The 17,862-nt window shown below is 54.4% G+C and overlaps 1 protein-coding gene across 4 annotated transcripts in view; it reads left to right on the top strand.

The window, feature by feature from the left end:
• LOC109570359 (SPRY domain-containing SOCS box protein 1) overlaps window positions 1-17,862 on the top strand; it is a 134,794-nt gene that overhangs the window by 30,569 nt on the left and 86,363 nt on the right. For 3 of the 4 annotated variants that reach the window (XM_019976245.2, XM_070768267.1, XM_019976244.2), the window contains one exon: window positions 1,117-8,699. The exons of the other annotated variant lie outside the window; for it this stretch is intronic. In XM_019976245.2, coding sequence (XP_019831804.2) covers window positions 1,117-2,480 — 1,364 coding nt within the window. In that variant the 3' untranslated portion in view covers window positions 2,481-8,699. Of the gene's footprint in view, window positions 1-1,116; window positions 8,700-17,862 lie in introns of those variants that run through there. 4 annotated transcript variants of the gene reach the window in all.

Raw genomic sequence — 17,862 nt, 5'->3', positions numbered from 1 at the left:
TGGAGGCGAGTGAGAGATGCCCCTGCCTCCCTGGCCTTCTGCCAGCCTAAAGCAGCAGGTCACCTGCTGGCTCCCTCTGGACAGAGGGACAGACACCTCAGTGGTGATCTCTGTTCAGTCCATGGATGTTTCCAGGGCTCGCCCAGCTGGGCTCAGACCTGGCTCTGCCCTGGAGGAGCTTATCCAGCCCCCAGAGAGGCTGCAGGCCGGGGACACACCTGGCTGGCACGCAGCACGCCAAGCAGGCAGGTGCCCACTGGGGCACTTGCACAGGCTCAGAGCTTTCTGGGGATGGCCGGCTCCCTAACACTGACATCACAACCCCCAGCACCAGAGCAGCAGCTGCTGGTCGGGCGCTGATCACGTGCCAGCACTGTATGCACGTCATCTCATTTAATCCTCCCGTGCAAACACATCAGGGAGGTGTCGGTGTCATCCTCACTTAAAGGTGAACAGCTGTGAGGCTCCGCGAGGTTGCTAGAAACTTGCCCAAGGTCACGCAGAGATAGGCCGTGGGAAAACCAGGTTTGCAGCTCAGTCTGGAGGGCGCTCTGCGTCTGACTCTCACCGCCACGGCCCCCTGCAGGCCTCCTCAGCTGCACAGCGGTTCCCTGCAAGCCTGTAGCTGAGATGCCTGGCTCCCCCTCTCCTTCCCCTGCACCCCCCATATCTGACAGCCTCAGCACATCCTCAGTGCTCTACAGACAGGAAGGAAGCACCTTTCCCTAGGAATACCTCCCCCCACCCCCATTTAGCATCAGTGCCACCTTGCAACCCCACCCCTGCTCCATGAGACTTCTCGCAGAATCTCCCAATTGGAGCCCCTCAGCCTAGCTCCCCTTAGGGGACAATGGCGCTGAGAGGCCCCTCAAGGGCGATGGGTGTCTGAGGTGGCCCATGAGGCTGCTTTTTGAGCATCGACTGGGAAGAGAAGATAATAGAAGAGGTGAGAGGTGTGGGTGAGGCTAGCATAGCAAGGCCAGAGGTTCCCAGAGGAGAAATCAGAGAAAAGGAGGGTGGCCAGCAGGAACGAAAGAGGGGAAGGTGAGCCAGCCGGGAGGTCCCGGGTCCTGTGCTGGAGCGTCACCCCTGCGGTCCCCCTGTCACCCACCCCAGGCATCCTCGTTCACATAGACAACCTCCGCTGGGAGGGTGTCCCGTTCATCCTGATGTCGGGCAAAGCCTTGGACGAGAGAGTGAGCTACGTGCGGATCTTGTTCAAGAACCAGGCGTTCTGCGTCCAGAGCGAGAAGCATTGGGTCGCTGCCCAGAGCCGCTGCCTGCCCCGGCAGATCATCTTCTACATCGGCCATGGCGAGCTGGGCAGCCCTGCCGTGCTGGTCAGCAGGAACCTCTTCCAGCCGGCCCTGCCCTCCGCCAGCTGGAAGGAAGTGGAGGGCCGGCCCGGGCTGCACCTCTTCGGTCTCCCACTCTCTGATTACTATGCCTACAGCCCTGTGCGGGAGCAGGACGCCTACTCCTTGCTCATCTCTCACATCTTCCACTGCCGGAAGGACTCCTTTGTCACCACGGAGAACCTGCTGGCCTCCTGGGTCTTCTGGACGCCCTTGCTGGACAGCCTGGCCCACGAGGTCCCACGCTTCTACCCAGGAGGAGCAGAGAACGGACAGCTGTTGGACTTTGAGTTCAGCGGCGGCCACCTGTCCTTCTCCCAGCCACTGCCGGAGCAGCTGGTGCCGGGGCCGGACTCTGCTCCGCTGCCCAGTGACTTCCAGGTCCTCAGGGCCAAGTACCGAGAGAGCCCGCTGATCTCGGCCTGGCCCGAGGAGCTGATCGCCAGGCTGGCGGGTGACATCGAGGCCGCTGCTGTGCGGGCTGTGCGGCGCTTTGGCAAGTTCCACCTGGCTCTCTCGGGTGGCTCGAGCCCGGTGGCCCTGTTCCAGCAGCTGGCCACAGGGCACTACAGCTTCCCCTGGGCCCACACGCACCTGTGGCTGGTGGACGAGCGCTGCGTGCCTCTCTGGGACCCCGAGTCCAACTTCCAGGGCCTGCAGACGCACCTGCTGCAGCACGTGCGGGTCCCCCACTACAACGTCCACCCCATGCCCGTGCACCGGCGCCAGCGGCTCTGTGCCGAGGAGGACCAGGGCGCCCAGGCCTATGCCGAGGAGATCTCCGCCCTTGTGACCAACGGCAGCTTCGACCTGGTGCTGCTGGGCATGGGAACTGACGGGCACACGGCCTCCCTCTTCCCGCAGTCGCCCGCCGGCCTGGACGGCGAGCAGCTGGTAGTGCTGACCACGAGCCCCTCCAGCCCGCACCGGCGCATGAGCCTCAGCCTGCCCCTCATCAACCGTGCCCGGAAGGTGGCCGTGCTGGTCATGGGCAGGATGAAGCGTGAAATTGCCATGCTGGTCAGCCGCGTGGGCCGTGACCCCAAGAAGTGGCCCATCTCGGGTGTCCTGCCGGACTCTGGCCAGCTCGTGTGGTACATGGATTATGATGCGTTTCTGGGGTGATGGAACCTTGGCCCTTTGCTCACCCCCGTGCTTCCCTTCATTCGCCCTCTCTCTACCCTCTCAGTCCTGCCCCCTGCCCATGCGTGCCTTCCTCTCTGGAATCTGACACCTCAGGGTCAGGCCCTCAGCAGGGAAGGACAAGACCCCGTCCCAATCCTGTGACAGTCCCCGTCTAGTGGTGGCGGGTCCCCATGGAACAAGGAAGAGATGGCAGCTCTGCTCTCGAAGATCCAAGTCGGGAGAAATGTCCACTTTAAGAAAAAACCTGCAGCAGTTACATGTGGGCATCCACCAGCGCAAACAGGACCGTCTGAAAGCTCCCCGCCAGAGCAGGAGTGCAGTCGGGGGGTGGTTAACCAGGAGGTACCTGTGGGCCAGGAGCCTTGGACTGCCTCCAGCAGAAAAGCAGTGTGTGGATGCTGGAGCCTAGGTGCCCACCTGGAGCCACGAGTGCCTGCTAGGACCTGCCGCTTCCTCCTCCGTCCTTTTTTTCTCCAGCCTCCAGCTCAGCCTGCTGTCCTGTCCCCTCCAGGGCCACCTCCACCTGCTCTGCATCTCAGGTCCCGTCTTCCTAGACCTCCACCAGGGAGGTCTTCCCACCCACTCTGCTTCTTTGCTGTCCCTCAGACACCCTAGCAACAAACTCTAGGATGTGGAACGGATCCAGGAATCTTGCGACTGTGCTGTGGGGCTCCTTTTCTCAGTAGGTGGACTTTACCAATGACAGGAGGCACAGGTTCCCCGGCTCCATCAGGGAGGAGCCCTGCTCCAGGCATGTGCCGCTGTCTCCAGCCTCGGCCCCGCTGGAGCCTGTCTTGTGGGGGGCGGGCGCCGATAGCGTGGACCTGCCACCACAGCCAGACAGCTGTGCGTGAAACACTGAAACACACTGGACAGAGTTGGTCAGACCATTCCTGGGATCCACACTGAAGAAGATTGTTTTGTCTCAGGGGACTTCCCCAGTGAGTGTTTCTGCTCTCAGCGTCCCCTCTTGTTTTACCTGAAAAGATCCAGTTAAATCTTTCTCTTTTGGTAACATCTGGGGGGAGTGAGATGTGATATCAGGGCACCCAGACCATCCAGGGGCTCTGACCCTCACCCAGCTGGAGCCAGGCCTCCCTGGCAGGGCGGCTGCAGCCCACGTCAGCAGTGGCAGTCCACCGCCGTCCCAGGGCCTTCGCTGGTTGTCAGTGCCGAGAAAGGGCAACTGCTGCCCACCCTCTCACACTACCTCGTGGAGGCAATGGCCTCTTGTGTGCCAGCCCCTCCTGCCACCGCTCACCTCACCACTAACACAACACTGAGGACTTGGGGGAGGCGGTCCTGGTCAAGCTTCTCATTTAGAGTAAACGGGTGCTCCTGAGAAGCCCTGGGCCAATAACAGCTGTTTCTCTGAAACCCCCAAGTGGTGGGAGGAATCTACAAAATTCTTTTATAAAAAAGTGAAAATTCTCAAAACGCTTAATTTCAGCTTTCTGCAGAGCCCAAGTTACATCAGTGAAGGATAAAGCAGGGTTTTGTGTGGAACAGCTTCCCCATCTTATAGGCACAGTTTGTATCAGATCAGGCAGATACAAAGTGTCAAGGTCACACCAAGGGCTTTCCTGGACAAGAAGGAGCATCATGAAATGTGTCTTTCAACTTTTGATTGTTTGCACTTTCTTCAAGGCCGTTTACACTTCTTCAAGAATTTACAAGAATTCTTGCTTTGGAGATGTTTGCCCGTGAGGTGGGCGCTGGCCGGGGGCTCTGCACATAAAGGTACCCATTAACATTTGGCTTCCCCCAGCCTCCAAAGACCCCATCCAGACAGGACATCAGTATTAATGCCCAGAAGACTCACCTTGGCCGATCAGAGCACATTTCCCAGGTGGGAAAGTTTCCTCCCTTTCTGAAAATCAGCGTTTTTAGCTTTGAGGCTTCTGATGGGAGTGGACTTTGGGAGTGGACACGTTGCTGCAGGTGTCACATCTGGCCACATGGGGGCGCCCTCAGACCACCCCTACAAAGATGCTCATCTCTCCCCGCCCCAGGCTCCTGAGCCTCCCTGGATCTGTAGCACTGAGGACCCCCCTTTCCCTCCCCCTCCCCGATCTGTTCCTTAGGAACTTCTTCTGTGAGAAAGAAAGGGACCTGCTCGTGCCCAAGTGTCACTGCAGGATAAGGGGCCAGCAAACTTCTGATGTCACCATTTCTGAGTAACAGCGAGTTACCACGGGCCTGAGCCAGGCATGTCCTGTTCTGAGAGGAGCACCTTGCCTCAAAATGCACCTTCATCTTTGGAGAACATGTGTAGGGGCCAGGCGGGGGCAGGAAGTGCAAGGGTTTCCTTCCCAGAATCAAGTGCTCTGGGTTTTTTTTGTTGTTGTTGTTGTTTTTTAATTGGGGTACAGTTGCTTTATAATGTTAGTTTCTGCTGTATGACAAAATGAATCAGCTCTTTGTACACACATATCCCCTCCCTCTTGTGCTGCTTCCCTGGTGGCTCGGTGGTAAAGAATCCACCAGTCAATATGGGAGATGTGGGTTCGATACCTGGGTCAGGAAGATCTTCTGGAGAAGGAAATGGCAACCCACTCCAGTATTCTTGCCTGGAGAATTCCATGGACAGGGAGCCTGGCAGGCTACGGTCCATGGGGTTGCAGAGAGCATGCACGCATGCGCCTCCCTCTTGAACCTCCCTCACAGCTCCCCGCCCCCCCACCCCCACCCCACCATCCCACCATCTAGGAAGCGCTGTCATAAAGTTACACCAGCGTAGTCCACTGGGAGCCCTTTGTCATATTCCTGCTTCCTCCAGCTCCCCTTCCCCTTTTCTCTCTCCTATCCTGTGCTGGTGGTTTTCAGACTTTCTGGGTCATGATCCACAGCAAGAAACACACTTTACATCATGAGTCAGCGCTCAGACTCATGCATGAATCTGCATCTCAAGCAAAAGTTCCATAAATGAATTCTCATCCTGAGAATTCTGGATACCTTCTTTAAAAAAAAAAAATTTTTTTTTTAATACTGCTTATAATTCACTAAATCAAGCTGATCCATAGTTTGAAACACGCTGCTCTAATCTGACTTTACCCTGTTGTATAAACCGAGGTCCCAAGGGTTGGAAGGGAGCACGGACACCCAGCTCACACACGGGTGCTCATGAGCACTCTGGAACTGGTACCCAGGCTTCCTGTTCCTGCAGCTTCATGCATCAGGCTGGTCTCAGCTGATGCTGCTACAGCCTCTGTGGTGGGATGCTCACTGCTCCCATCACGAGGGAGGGGAGGAGTGGGTGATGGAAGACACATCAATCAGAGCCCCAGGGCTTCTGGAAGCGGCGATGATGTGTCCTATACAGAGGGGTGATGGGTTCTATACAGAGGGTGGCAGGCTCAGTACTAAACATTTTCTGCTGTATGGTCTTGTTTAATCTTTACAATAACCCCGTGAGGAGGTGGAGGGATCCTGATTGACCGATGATTTTGAAGTTGAAACTGGAGTTGTCTAATGACAACAGGCCAGTTCTAAATTGGATGTGGGCCGCAGAGTTGTAGACATGTGCTCCCAGCCATCCTGCGGTACCACCTCCTTCCCAGGGAGCCCAGCGCGGCTCCCAGAGTTTCCCAGACGGAGCCCAGGCAGCTGGAGTGGCCCTGCAGGCCTGTGAAAGGAGGCCAGCCCCTCCTCTTGGAGGCCGGCTCACATCCTCCTCTCCAAAGCAGGTTTATCACCAATTGCTGCAGGGAGAGATTTAGGGACTTTCCCAGCTGCTATAAGCTAGATTCTGATGTTGCTCCTGGAGCAAAGTTTCCTGCCAACCGCAAGTTAGGACAGTCCTGTCCTCCTGCCCCACTTCTCGTTCCTCTGCCGACAGTGCTTTCTTCCCAGTCCCGGGCCTCCTGGGGACCAGCACACCCCGGGCTCTGCCAGCGGGCGGGATTTCAGAACACTCCCGTGGGGGCTCTTGTTCCAGAGCTTGCAGGCCCAGTCTCCCCGGTCTGGGACCTTCCTCCTCCCCATTTGTGTAGAGAACCAGACAGTGTGGCTGAGAAGGGAGGGAGACGCTTCCGCAGAAACTTAAGGGGCGGTTTCCTACAAGTCAGTTTTCAGAAACAGATTTTTTTTTTCTTGACAAAAATACACACAGTCGTACAGAAGCAGCCTCTGCATCAGCTTTACCAGCTCTATTTTTATCTTAAGCAGACGGGGACCCACGGACCTCAGTCCACGCCGGGCAGTGTGTCTGTGTCTGAGAATGAACAAGCCACAGGAAAGGCCAGTGGTGACAGAAGAGTGAGGGGGCCGTGGTGGCAGTCCCCGAGCTTGGTGCCTGCCCGCCCCACAAAAGATAAACTCAGCGGGGCCGAGGCTTGAGAGGCGGCTGTGTCTCGCGGTGGCCGCCTGTGTGGCCCAGTAGGGGCCATCCGCGCCCCCTCTTATCGATTCGCTGAACTGAAGAGCATCCCTCTCCCAGCCCTCCCACCTCCCCTCTGGGAACCTCCCACTTCCCCTCAAGGCTGCAGCTGTGCCGTGGCAGTCGAGATTCCCATGAGGAAGAGGGTGGGTCCTCCAGCCTCATCCCTGTTTGGCAGCTAGTCTGTGCCCAGGGAGAGCATCAGGAGGGATCTGCAGTGAGGTCAGCTCTCAAGGAGGCCCCGAGTGTTTTGACTGAGGTCATGGATTCATTCCTCCAAGAACCTCACCTGTCTCCCCACTGTGCCCCACTGATGGGCCTGCATTGACCTATAGGCGTCAGCCTGCCAGTCCAGAGTCCATCTTCCCTTGCTCACTGGAGATTGGAGCTGGGCACCAGCGTGTCCTCTGTGGTCCTTTGCTGCACACTGTGTTTCCTCCACGTGAGATGAAAATCCCGCTTCCTGCTCTTCCTGCTCTAGAGGCCTTACCAGTGCCAGGCATCTTCACCAGAGGAAGCCCATGGGGACCCACACCAGCCTGTGTTCTTGGAAGATGTGCATCTTCCAGGGCATCCCGGGACCCCTGTCCAGAGGTTCAGGCTTCTGGCCTCTGGCTGTCAGCACTCCAGGTGGGGCCAGAGTAAGGAACTCTTAAGGATTCCTCAGCTCATTGCAAAGCAAGGTGCACACTCACGAACACTGTCAGCACAAGAGAAAAGTAGCCTGAGACTAGAGGAGGCACTTCTGACCTTACAGCGAGCTGGAGGAGTTGGGGGGAATGATCCCTTTGATGAACTGTCCTCTCCAGCCAACTTTCAGGAGCCCATCTCTTTTGTAAAGCAGACGCCAGTGCTGTAACTGCATGGGACCCATAGATGGGGAGGGGCGGAGATCTCAATTAAGTATGCTGCTTTTATTCTTGGTGGTTCTTTATTCGTGATAGTCTTTCCCTTGCTCTCAGGTGTTCTAAAGGAAATCTCTGCATCTTTTCTGTCCCTCTGGCATGGGAAGGGATAAATACATTTCCATTCACTGAAAGTCACATGGAATATGGTTGAGCGACTGGTAGCTTTAGAAACAGAAGTGTAAACAGAACTACGTATGTTCATCAGTTTGGGTCCTTAGCTGTACCCCACGGACGTCTAGAAAGGTCGTTATAAGTGGTGTGAGGTACTTGCGTATAAGAGGAAGGACCCTGGAGAAGCTGGTAGTCAAGGCTGAAGGTGCATCTCTGAGACACGACCTGCACAGTCTGCCCCACCCCTCCTTGGTTTGGAAGGACGGGGTGAGAGCAGGCATCACGGGGCCTCCGCCGGCTCCAACAGCCACCGCTTCCCGAGCCCGAGTGAAGGTTTCCAGACTTCTTGGTGCTGTGTTTAGCAGCTGTTGCCAGGAAGAGCCCTGGATGGGGCTCCCCCTGGATGGGGGGTGTGGGCTCTGAAATCATGGTGTGTTGCAATCTGGGTTATGTCCATGCATTCTGTCCCGTGCAGAGAAACAGAAATCCAAACAGGATTTCTGTTGGGAGGGAAGAGAGACAAGCAAGCTGTTAGGTTGGAGGGACTGTCTGTTCCCCCAGGTGGTGGAAGACCATGACCATGACCCCCCCTCTGCCCCCCCACCCCCCACCCCGGCCAATGGCGTGAACATGCCACACCTTTCTGCAGAAAGAGCAACTGCTCCTGGCTTTTATGGAAACACTGGACACTTAACGATGCCTCTGACAATGAGACATATTCAGATCAGAGTTTTTAAAATGCCTTTTTTGTATGTCAAATGTACCATCTATTTTTTAAACAATAAAATTGTTTCCCCCAAATCCCTGCCCTTTATTTTTTCTGGGAGACGGAGTGTGATGGGCCGTGTGTGTGCTCAGAGGGGGTATGGCGAGGCAGACCCAGTTACCCCGCACCTATCACAGGTGGATCTGAGCAGCCAGCCAGTCCCCACTTGCCTGAGGGTCCCTTGGGCTCCTGGGAGAGACAGTGAGGGGCAAGACAACTGGGTTTCCTAAGTTCATAAGCAGCCTGAGGGACGTCATCTTCCCATCAGCCTACCTGGCGGATCACTCTTGGAGCAGGCCTCGCCTGGAGGGCATTCACTGTGATGTCTGAGGTGGGTGTCGGTCGGGGCACCTTTGGAAGCATCAGTATTTTGGTAAAATAATGCATACTCATTATAAGTGAATTCATACATTGCCAAAAAGTACACAAATGAATGTTAAATCACTGCAGTCCAGTCCCCTCCACTGCAGAAGTGTTAGCAGAGCAATATTAGCAGAGGTGACCCGAAGCTCACGTCCTCACTGAGCCTCTGCTCCTCGTGTTCTTGACCCTTCCATCTGCCCTTTATTTGGGAGGTCCACTGTCCACCCCTCTTCAAGTTCCTCTTTCTCGTCCGCGTCCTCTTCACTAGCAGACTTCTCAGTAGCCTTCCAGTCACTTCTAGCCCCACATTCTGTTAGAAGTGGTCTCCAAGGTCACCTCTGATCCACTGGACACAGCCACACCTCAAGGTGGCTGCCACACACTGCTAAGAGTCCACTTCCACAGCATTGGCCACCACAGCCCGGGCAGGAGACCTCATTTCACTGACGGTCAAGAGGTAACTGTCGTCAAGACCTGTCGGCTACCACCAAATCGGGGGGCCAGGACAGAGTCTGGGGTCGGGGGACCTGGCTGGGGTTGGGGGACCTGGCTTTCACTGCTGTCTCCTCATCTTCCTTGATTCTCTTTGTGATTGTCATTACTGCTGCTGCTGCTAAGTCGCTGCAGTCGTGTCTGACTCTGTGCAACCCCACAGATGGCAGCCCACCAGGATCCCCCGTCCCTCATTACTGGGGGGACCCCAAAGCTGAGGTCTGTCCCCATTCTCACTTCCAATCGAGAGGGGAGGCACATTGGAAAAACTGAATTTTCTCATTTGGATTTTCATTTATGTATAAAAAAGACACCATTAAGGGACTTCCCTGTGGGTCCAGGGGTTACGACTCCTTGCTTCCCACTGCAAGGGGCACAAATTCCATCCCTGGTCAGAGAACTAAGATCCTGCATGTTGCACAGCATGGCCAAAAAAGTGAAAAACAGGAAGTTGTCTGCAGTGCCTGCCACCCCACCTAGTAGTTTTCATGTTCAGCAACCTCCCTCTCTCAGGTAGATGCTCTATCTCTGTGTCACACGGTTTTGTAGCCTTTATTTTTTAGTTTACTTCATTGTGAGCCTTCTCCACGCATCCCCGTGGTCTTCAATCTTGGTTTCCACACAAGTGTGAGATCCACTGACGGGAAGCCTCCTGGAAGCATGTCCCCTCCTCTGCTGTTGAACATTTAAGTTATCTCTATTTTAACCCAGACTCCTTCGGTTGCAAGTGACAGAAACCCAACTCAAACTAGATCTGAAAGAAGGACATCCTGGCTCCACTCTTCGGAAGGGCCAGGGTGGGGCACATTCAGTGGGACCAAAGTCAGGGAAGTCAGCCAATGTCACCAGTAAGCCGTTAGGCTGCTCTTTCATTGGGGCTGCCAGATTTAGCAAATAGATCCACAGGACACCCAGGGAAGTTTGTGTTTCAGGTAAAGAACAAATAACCATTTTATTTTTAAAAATGTTTTTAATTGCTAGTTGACTGTTAAAGATTTTTTTTTTTAATATTTATTTGGCTGCATTGAGTCTTAGTTGTGACATGCAGAATCTAGTTCCTTGACCAGGAATCAAACCCAGGCTTCTTGCATTGGAGTGCAGAGTTGGGCCCCTGGACCACCAGGGAGGTCCCCGAGTGTCATTTTAGTAGCAGTATGTCCCAGGGAACATTTGGGATGGACTTAGACATTATTCTTGTTCACTTGAAATGCAGGTGGCTCAGCGGTAAAGAATCCACCTGCCAATGCAGGAGATGTGGGTGTGATCCTTGGGTCAGGACGATCCCCTGGAGAAGGAAATGGGAATCCATTCCTCTATTCTTGTGGGAAATCCCATGGACAGAGGAGCCTGGCAGGCCACAGTCCACGGGGTCGCAAAGAGTCAGACATGACTTAGCGACTAAACGCACGTGCACACAGGAAACGCAGATTTCCCAGGGTGTCCTGTGTTTCATCTGGCGACTCTACTGTGCATGGTGGCCTCGTTCCTGCCTTGATACATGACCTTTCCTGTGAGGGATCGTGGCTGCCAACAGTTCACAGCATCTCAGTGACCTGGGATGCCCAGGGGAGAGAGAACCTAGGGCTCATGGCTCTGCCTGGGACACCCTAGGGAGGACTTTATTGGGTCCAGCAAGGGTCACTGTGGTGTCAGCACCAGGAGGTGCCTGGAGGGCCCACTCACGTCCCTCCGCCTCATCGGAACACCCCGTAGATTCTTGGATATGAACAGTTGGGGTTTTCTCAATGTTTGTCAAGTGCTGTGCAATCGATGTAGCCTCTAGGCAAGGACTACACGCCCCTTTTTGGTAATTTCTGTGTGTGTGTGTGTGTGTGTGTGTGTGTGTGTATGTGGCTGCTCTGGTCTTTGTGGCAACGCGAGGGCTGTTCTTTAGTTGCAGCAAGCGAGGGCTACTCTCTAGTGGTGCTCGGGCTTCTCATTCCAGTGGCTTCTTTTGTTGCAGAGCACAGGCTGTAGAGCATGTGGGGTCAGTAGTTATGTCTCACAGACTTAGTTGCTTGGCAGCACGTGGGGTATTCCTGGATCAGGGATCGAACCTGTGTCCCCTGCTTGGGCAGGCAGATTCTTACCCCTGGTTGTGGTGGTGGTTGTTGTTTAGTTGCTAAGTCATGTTCAACTCTTTCGCAACCCCGTGAACTTTAGCCTGTGGGATTTCCCAAGCCAGAGTACTGGAGTGGGCTGCCATTTCCTTCTCCAGGGTATCTTCCTGACCCCAGGATCAAACCTGTGTCTCTTGCATTCGTAGGCAGATTCTTGACTGCTGAGCCACTGAGGAAGCCCCCTTAACCACTGACCATCAAATCCTGTGCTCCCCTGTCTAATCAGACCCCTGCCCCAAAGCCCCTGCTCATGGGAATTCAGGTAGCACCCAGCTCTGGACTGATCCCTGGATGAGGTTGGGTGGTGGGGGGTGGGGGTGGGGGGGCAGATGTCCATCCCTGGAGTGTTGTGATCAGCACGAGGATCTTTCCCAAAAGGAGAAACAGCTGCACCCAGACCCACGTGGCCCTCCACTCAAGCTGAAAGCACGTTGGAGAGCTTCAGACTTTTCACCTGGTGCTCCCCAGGCCTTAGAAATCAGGGCCGCCTAGTGAACAGAAATAACCACTTTAGCAGTTGTTATTCTGTGTTCTGGAGAGGGAACATCCACCCAAAAGTTTTTCTAATTATCAAGCTATTTCAGAAGCAAGTCATCCCCCAAGAAACCCAAGCCGAGGGTTGTGTTTACAACCAGTTTTGCAGGCCATCCGCTCCGCCGCCCACCTGTGTTCGGGAGCAAAGTTAGAAGGTGAGGCGAGAGGGCGTGTCCACGGGTGTCCCCTCACTCCTGAAAATAAACCTGACCAGAATGCTCTACTTGCCCCCCCACCCCCACAGCAAATGCTAAAATTACTCCTAGTGCCTCAAAAATTCCAGGGCCACCACAGCCTCCCCAGTCTTAGCCGTGGTTTGATTCCTTGCAAATATTATGACTTCATGGGCTGCCATGGAAGGTTTTCACAAAATCCTAAAAGGTGGAGTAGACACCAGAGACAGCAGAGGTGCAGTTGCCCAGCTCTTGAATTTTGTTTTTTATTATTAAAAGACACTTTTATTATTTTAAATTGAAGACAATCTCTGATATGTATGAGTTGTAACCACTCTTAGATAAGTGCTACAGAAAATATCCTGCATTAGAGCAGAGCTTATCAGTTCAGTTCAGTCGCTCAGTCGTGTCCGACTCTTTGCAACTCCATGAATCGAAGCACGCCAGGCCTCCCTGTCCATCACCAAATCCCGGAGTTTACCCAAACTCATGTCCATCGAGTCGGTGATGCCATCCAGCCATCTCATCCTCTGTCGTCCCCTTTTCCTCATGCCCCCAATCCCTCCCAGCATCAGAGTCTTTTCCAATGAGTCAACTCTTCACATGAGGTGGCCAAAGTACTGGAGTTTCAGTTTTAGCATCATTCCTTCCAAAGAAATCCCAGGGCTGATCTCCTTTAGGATGGACTGGTTGGATCTCCTTGCAGTCCAAGGGACTCTCAAGAGTCTTCTCCAACACCACAGTTCAAAAGCATCAATTTTTCCTCACTCAGCCTTCTTCACAGTCCAACTCTCACATCCGTACATGACCACAGGAAAAACCATAGCCTTGATTAGACGGACCTTTGTTGGCAAAGTAATGTCTCTGCTTTTGAATATGCTATCTAGGTTGGTCATAACTTTTCTTCCAAGGAGGAAGCGTCTTTTAATTTCATGGCTGCAGTCACCATCTGCGGTGATTTTGGAGCCCCAAAAAATAAAGTCTGACACTGTTTCCAGTGTTTCCACTGTTTCCCCCTCTATTTCCCATGAAGTGATGGGACCAGATGCCATGATCTTCGTTTTCTGAATGTTGAGCTTTAAGCCAACTTTTTCACTCTCCTCTTTCACTTTCATCAAGAGGCTTTTTAGTTCCTCTTCACTTTCTGCCATAAGGGTGGTGTCATCTGCATATCTGAGGTTATTGCTATTTCTCCCGGCAATCTTGATTCCAGCTTGTGAGCTTATGGTCTCTCTTTAACTTTCTTTACTATTTCTAAGCAGTTTTCGTTGTCCAAAGAGAACATTCATGAGTTCTTAATCAGTCATTTGCTGAGCACCTACTATGTGCAGCATTGTGCTACGTGAAGTGGACAAAAGTCAAGGAAGACCTGATCCTGGTTCCTATATGTGACAGTCAGGTTAGAGAGAGGAGACACATGCAATCGGCTTATAGATTCAGGCCAGTTCTTGAATCTGAGCTGCTGTCCAAGCTGGTTGAACTGAACAGATGAGCTATGAGTGGCTGCAGGTGCCATACGCTAGTCACCCTCGGCGGGACGGTCCCTGGGCTGGACCTCAGGCAACCCCGGAGGCAGTTTGGGGCCCAGGGCCCACTGCAGCCTCCCCTCTGAGGGTCGTGTCTGCATGGTCTGCCCGTGTCACAGCCTCTGCCCTGGGATGGCCTGGTGACTCATAAATAGGCTCCATTTTTCCTAAAAAGGGAGTCTTGTAGCCTGTCTCTTCTCTCCTCCACAGTGTCTAGTCCTCCTTGCCCCCTCCCTCTCCAGACCCCCAGAATCTACCCAGCAGCTCCCTGCAGGGATGCCCTCTGCCTGCTTCACCTGCACTCCAGGCTGGGACCTGGGGCCTCGTTCACTGCCTGGGAAGCAGCTGAACACAGCCTAGCAGGCGTGGGCACCAGGCTTTGCAACATCCTCTTTTATCTGTTTCAACATTTAGTTTTCAGTGTTGAGCCCTGGAGAGAGGAGGCCCGTGGCAGGCCCTGGCCTGAGGCCTGGGGTGCTGAGTGGGCTTAACACTATGGGGTTCACCTCCCTCTCCCTTTCTTCCCTCCCCCACCCCCCACCATGAGGAGGCCAGGCCCCCTCCCCAACCCCGGAGAGGTCCAGGGAGAGGAGGTGATACACGAAGGGTCTTCTGTTTGCCCACCTCTGCATCCTTCTCCACCCCCACCCTGGTCTGGGCCCCAGGAGGTTGCATGGACTGCATCTTATGCTCCCTAGGCCCCCCGGCTCCAGCTGGATCCATCAGTGGAACAGGAGCGACAGAGAAATTTATTACCCCAGCTGTGAAGGGTCCCCTGGGCTGGCCGTGTCCTTAAAGGAAGGTCACAGTGCTTGTGCAGCCAGACTCCCCGCGTCTCTCCCCCTTGAGGTTCTAGCGCTTGTTCCCTGGCACCAGCTCTTCAGGTCTAGGGATGGAGTCAGCCCTCCACCCGGTCCGAAAGCAGTACTGCCCCCTCGTAGACCCAGGTGTCTGTAAAGAGCCCCCTTTGCAGCTCTCCTCAAATTAGTCTTAGTTTGTGTGAGCTTGGACTGGGCTGGTGCCTGGACTGATACACTTTCCCTGGAATTTTCTACCTGGAGCTGGTGGAAAAGAGTGTTTTTCCTGTGACTCAGAGCTGTTGGTGTGTTTGCCTGGGGAGCAGGCAGCCAGGCCTCCTGTCTCAGAGAAAGAAGCCACTTAAACAAGAGGCACGGAGTTCCAAGCATCCCCGTCACCCCCAGGCTTGCTCCACCCGTGTCTTCCCAGTGTTGTGAACCAATCCATCCCACCTCTTTTTCCAACTTAAGATAATATGGATTGGATTTTTGTCAGCCGCTGCATTGTATAGTGGACAGATTATTCTAACACTACACTGGAAGTCTGATGAGAGACATGATGGAGACCATGGCAGAGCCAGGAGGGCTTCTTGGAGGAGGAGGTGCCGAGTTGAATCCTGAGGGTTAGTACAAGTTCAGATGCAGCAACCTGAATTGGGTTCGGGGGGGCCACACAGAGTCCTGTGCTGTCGAGGGTGACAGTCCAAGTGACCACTGTGGGCAGCAGAGGCAACAGAGGCCAGACCTTTGGGCCTTGAAGGCCAGCCAAGAAATGTGGACATTACCCCAGGTCGATCTCAGCTTTTCAGATTTCTCGAAAACGTCACTACACAGAGTTGGGAGAACTTGAACCACAGGACAAACAGCACCACCTCCTAGGACAAAATCTGCGCTCCAGGACTTGAAGGAAAATATTTTTATGCTAAAACAAATCTAGAGCAGAAAGTAAAATTCCATCCCTTCCCAATATAAAGCACGAGACTCCAAAGACATCTCATGGTGGTCAGGCTGATTTGGGGAGGAAATCTGGAGCATTATTTCTTGGAATAGTGGGGTCATCAAGGCAGCTTCTAACTGGAGAGGGGTCCAGCCAGGTCTGGCTGTGGTGTGAAGGCTCAGCGAGACCGGTATCACCCAAACCACCTGGCCCTGCAGTCATCCATCCATCATCCGTCATCCGTCCATTTATCCCACACACAACTCATCACTGTGGTGAATGCTGGGGACCCAGATGTGAACAAGGCAGGCAGGGTCCCCTCTTCCACACCAGCATGTGATCTGTCCTGTGATGGGCCCTCCCCAGTGGGCTTCCCTGGTGGCTCAGTGGTAAAGAATCTACCTGCCAATGCAGGAGACATGGGTTCGATCCCTGGATTGGGAAGATCCCCTGGAGGAAGAAATTGCAACCCACTTCAGTATTCTTGCTTGGAGAATCCCACGGACAGAGGAGTCTAGCAGGATACAGCCTATGGGGTCACAGAGTCAAACATGACTGAGCGCGCACACACATAACCTCCTCACTAGCCCAGCAAGGGTCAACTACTCATCTCCATGGCCTTGTAAACAGTTGGCGCCCTTTAAGTGCTTGTTGACTGAGTCAGTACTGCCTCAGGACGTTGCGTGAGGTTGTGTGGACCTGTGTTTTGGATCAGCAGAGAGGACTGGCTCCAAGAGGTCCCGGCTCCGACTCTGCCCACACAGCAGCTCCCCTCGGGAGGTGCTCCTGCCAAGAGTGATTTCCTTCAGGGCCCGAGGCCTGTCCAAACAGCAAGGGTGTGCAACGTAGCCTGTGGTATGGTTTCCGCCCCTCGGTAGTATGCTGGGAGCAAGTAGGCAGATCCTACCGTCCTGGGCCTCTCCAGGGTCCCCTGGGAAGAGACAGCACGCTATGGGCTTAAGGGTTGGGTTCTGGAGTCAGAAACATCTGGGTTCAGATCCCAGCCCTGATGCTCAGGGGCAGAGTGACAGCCCAGTTTTACCACTGTGAACTTCCGTCTCTTCTGCTGACTGGGAGACTCAACCCAGCTTTCAGGTGAGGAGGCCCTGAACCTGGGTTTCATGTGGTTTCCTGGGCCCTTCAGGAGAGACCCATGGCCAGAGGCACGGGCTCCAGCGAGAGCAGGCAGTGTGTCCCCCATCACACCCATTCATCACACAGTAGGGGTCACTCGGGTGCTGGGGCCTTCGTCTTACACAAAGTGGGCTCTCAAGTGCTGACCTGGGGCGGGAGCAGCAGGAGTTCACAAGAGGCGGCAGTTCTGGGGCTTTGGGGAACAGGCCAGGGGGCCAGGAAACACTCCACAAGTGGGGAGCCTCAAATTAGGTGTTGAGGAAACACTGCTGATGTCACACCCACCCACCATGTTTGCTGAGCACCTACTGTGTGCCAGGCACTGTGCGACGGGCTTCGGATGGGACGGAACCTTCCTCAGGGCTTCCCATCTGGTGGTGGAAGAGACGAGGCTCAGGCGATGGGAGAGCCTGGCCGGGTGCGGAGGTCAGGAAAGGCTGCTGTGGGTCTCGGCTCAGGCCCTCCCGTGTGCTGGCCTTGGTTTCATGGTCCACAAGCAGAGGGCACTGGAGCTGCCAGAACCCCAGAGGATGGTTCCTGTCGTGGTCCGTGCACAGGCTAGAAAAGAATTTCCAGACATGAGGCAGAATGAGAGGCGAACAGAGTTTATTAGAGTGGGAGACGCTGTTAGAACAGCAGGCCCGCTCAAGGGAGAGTCGAATCTTTTCACAGGCTAGTAGCCAAATTTTCAGAGCTTCAAGATAGAGAAATTCCTACTGGAATGGTGGCATTAAGTAATTGGTTAGGATGCTACAGGGTGGATATTTTACCTAATGTGGGATCAGGGAACTGGCTGGTTTAGATCTAGAGGCTCATGACAAGAGTTGCTATGGAGCTTGGTCAGTCCCAGAGATTTTTATCCTGTGACCTTGGTACAGGGCTTCACACCTGTGACCTTGGTATAGGGCACCACAGTTCTCTCTCGGGTCCTGGCAGCCCTGATGGGATGTGACTCCCAGGTCTCCCTCCCCAGGGGCCTACTGATGACCTGGAAGCCCCTTGGAAGTGCAGAATCTTCGAGAGTGTGGCTGGGGAGGCCGATTTACCAGCAAAGCTGTCCGTCCAGCAGTTAGTCCTTCCTCCTGCACTTGCCAACGTGCCCAGGCTTCAGCTCCACCTCCC

This window comes from Bos indicus, chromosome 16 (assembly GCF_029378745.1).
Source record: "Bos indicus isolate NIAB-ARS_2022 breed Sahiwal x Tharparkar chromosome 16, NIAB-ARS_B.indTharparkar_mat_pri_1.0, whole genome shotgun sequence".
Taxonomy (NCBI): domain Eukaryota; kingdom Metazoa; phylum Chordata; class Mammalia; order Artiodactyla; family Bovidae; genus Bos; species Bos indicus.
The sequence above is the reverse complement of the archived record's forward strand: the minus strand, read 5'-3'. Positions and strand labels throughout refer to the sequence as shown.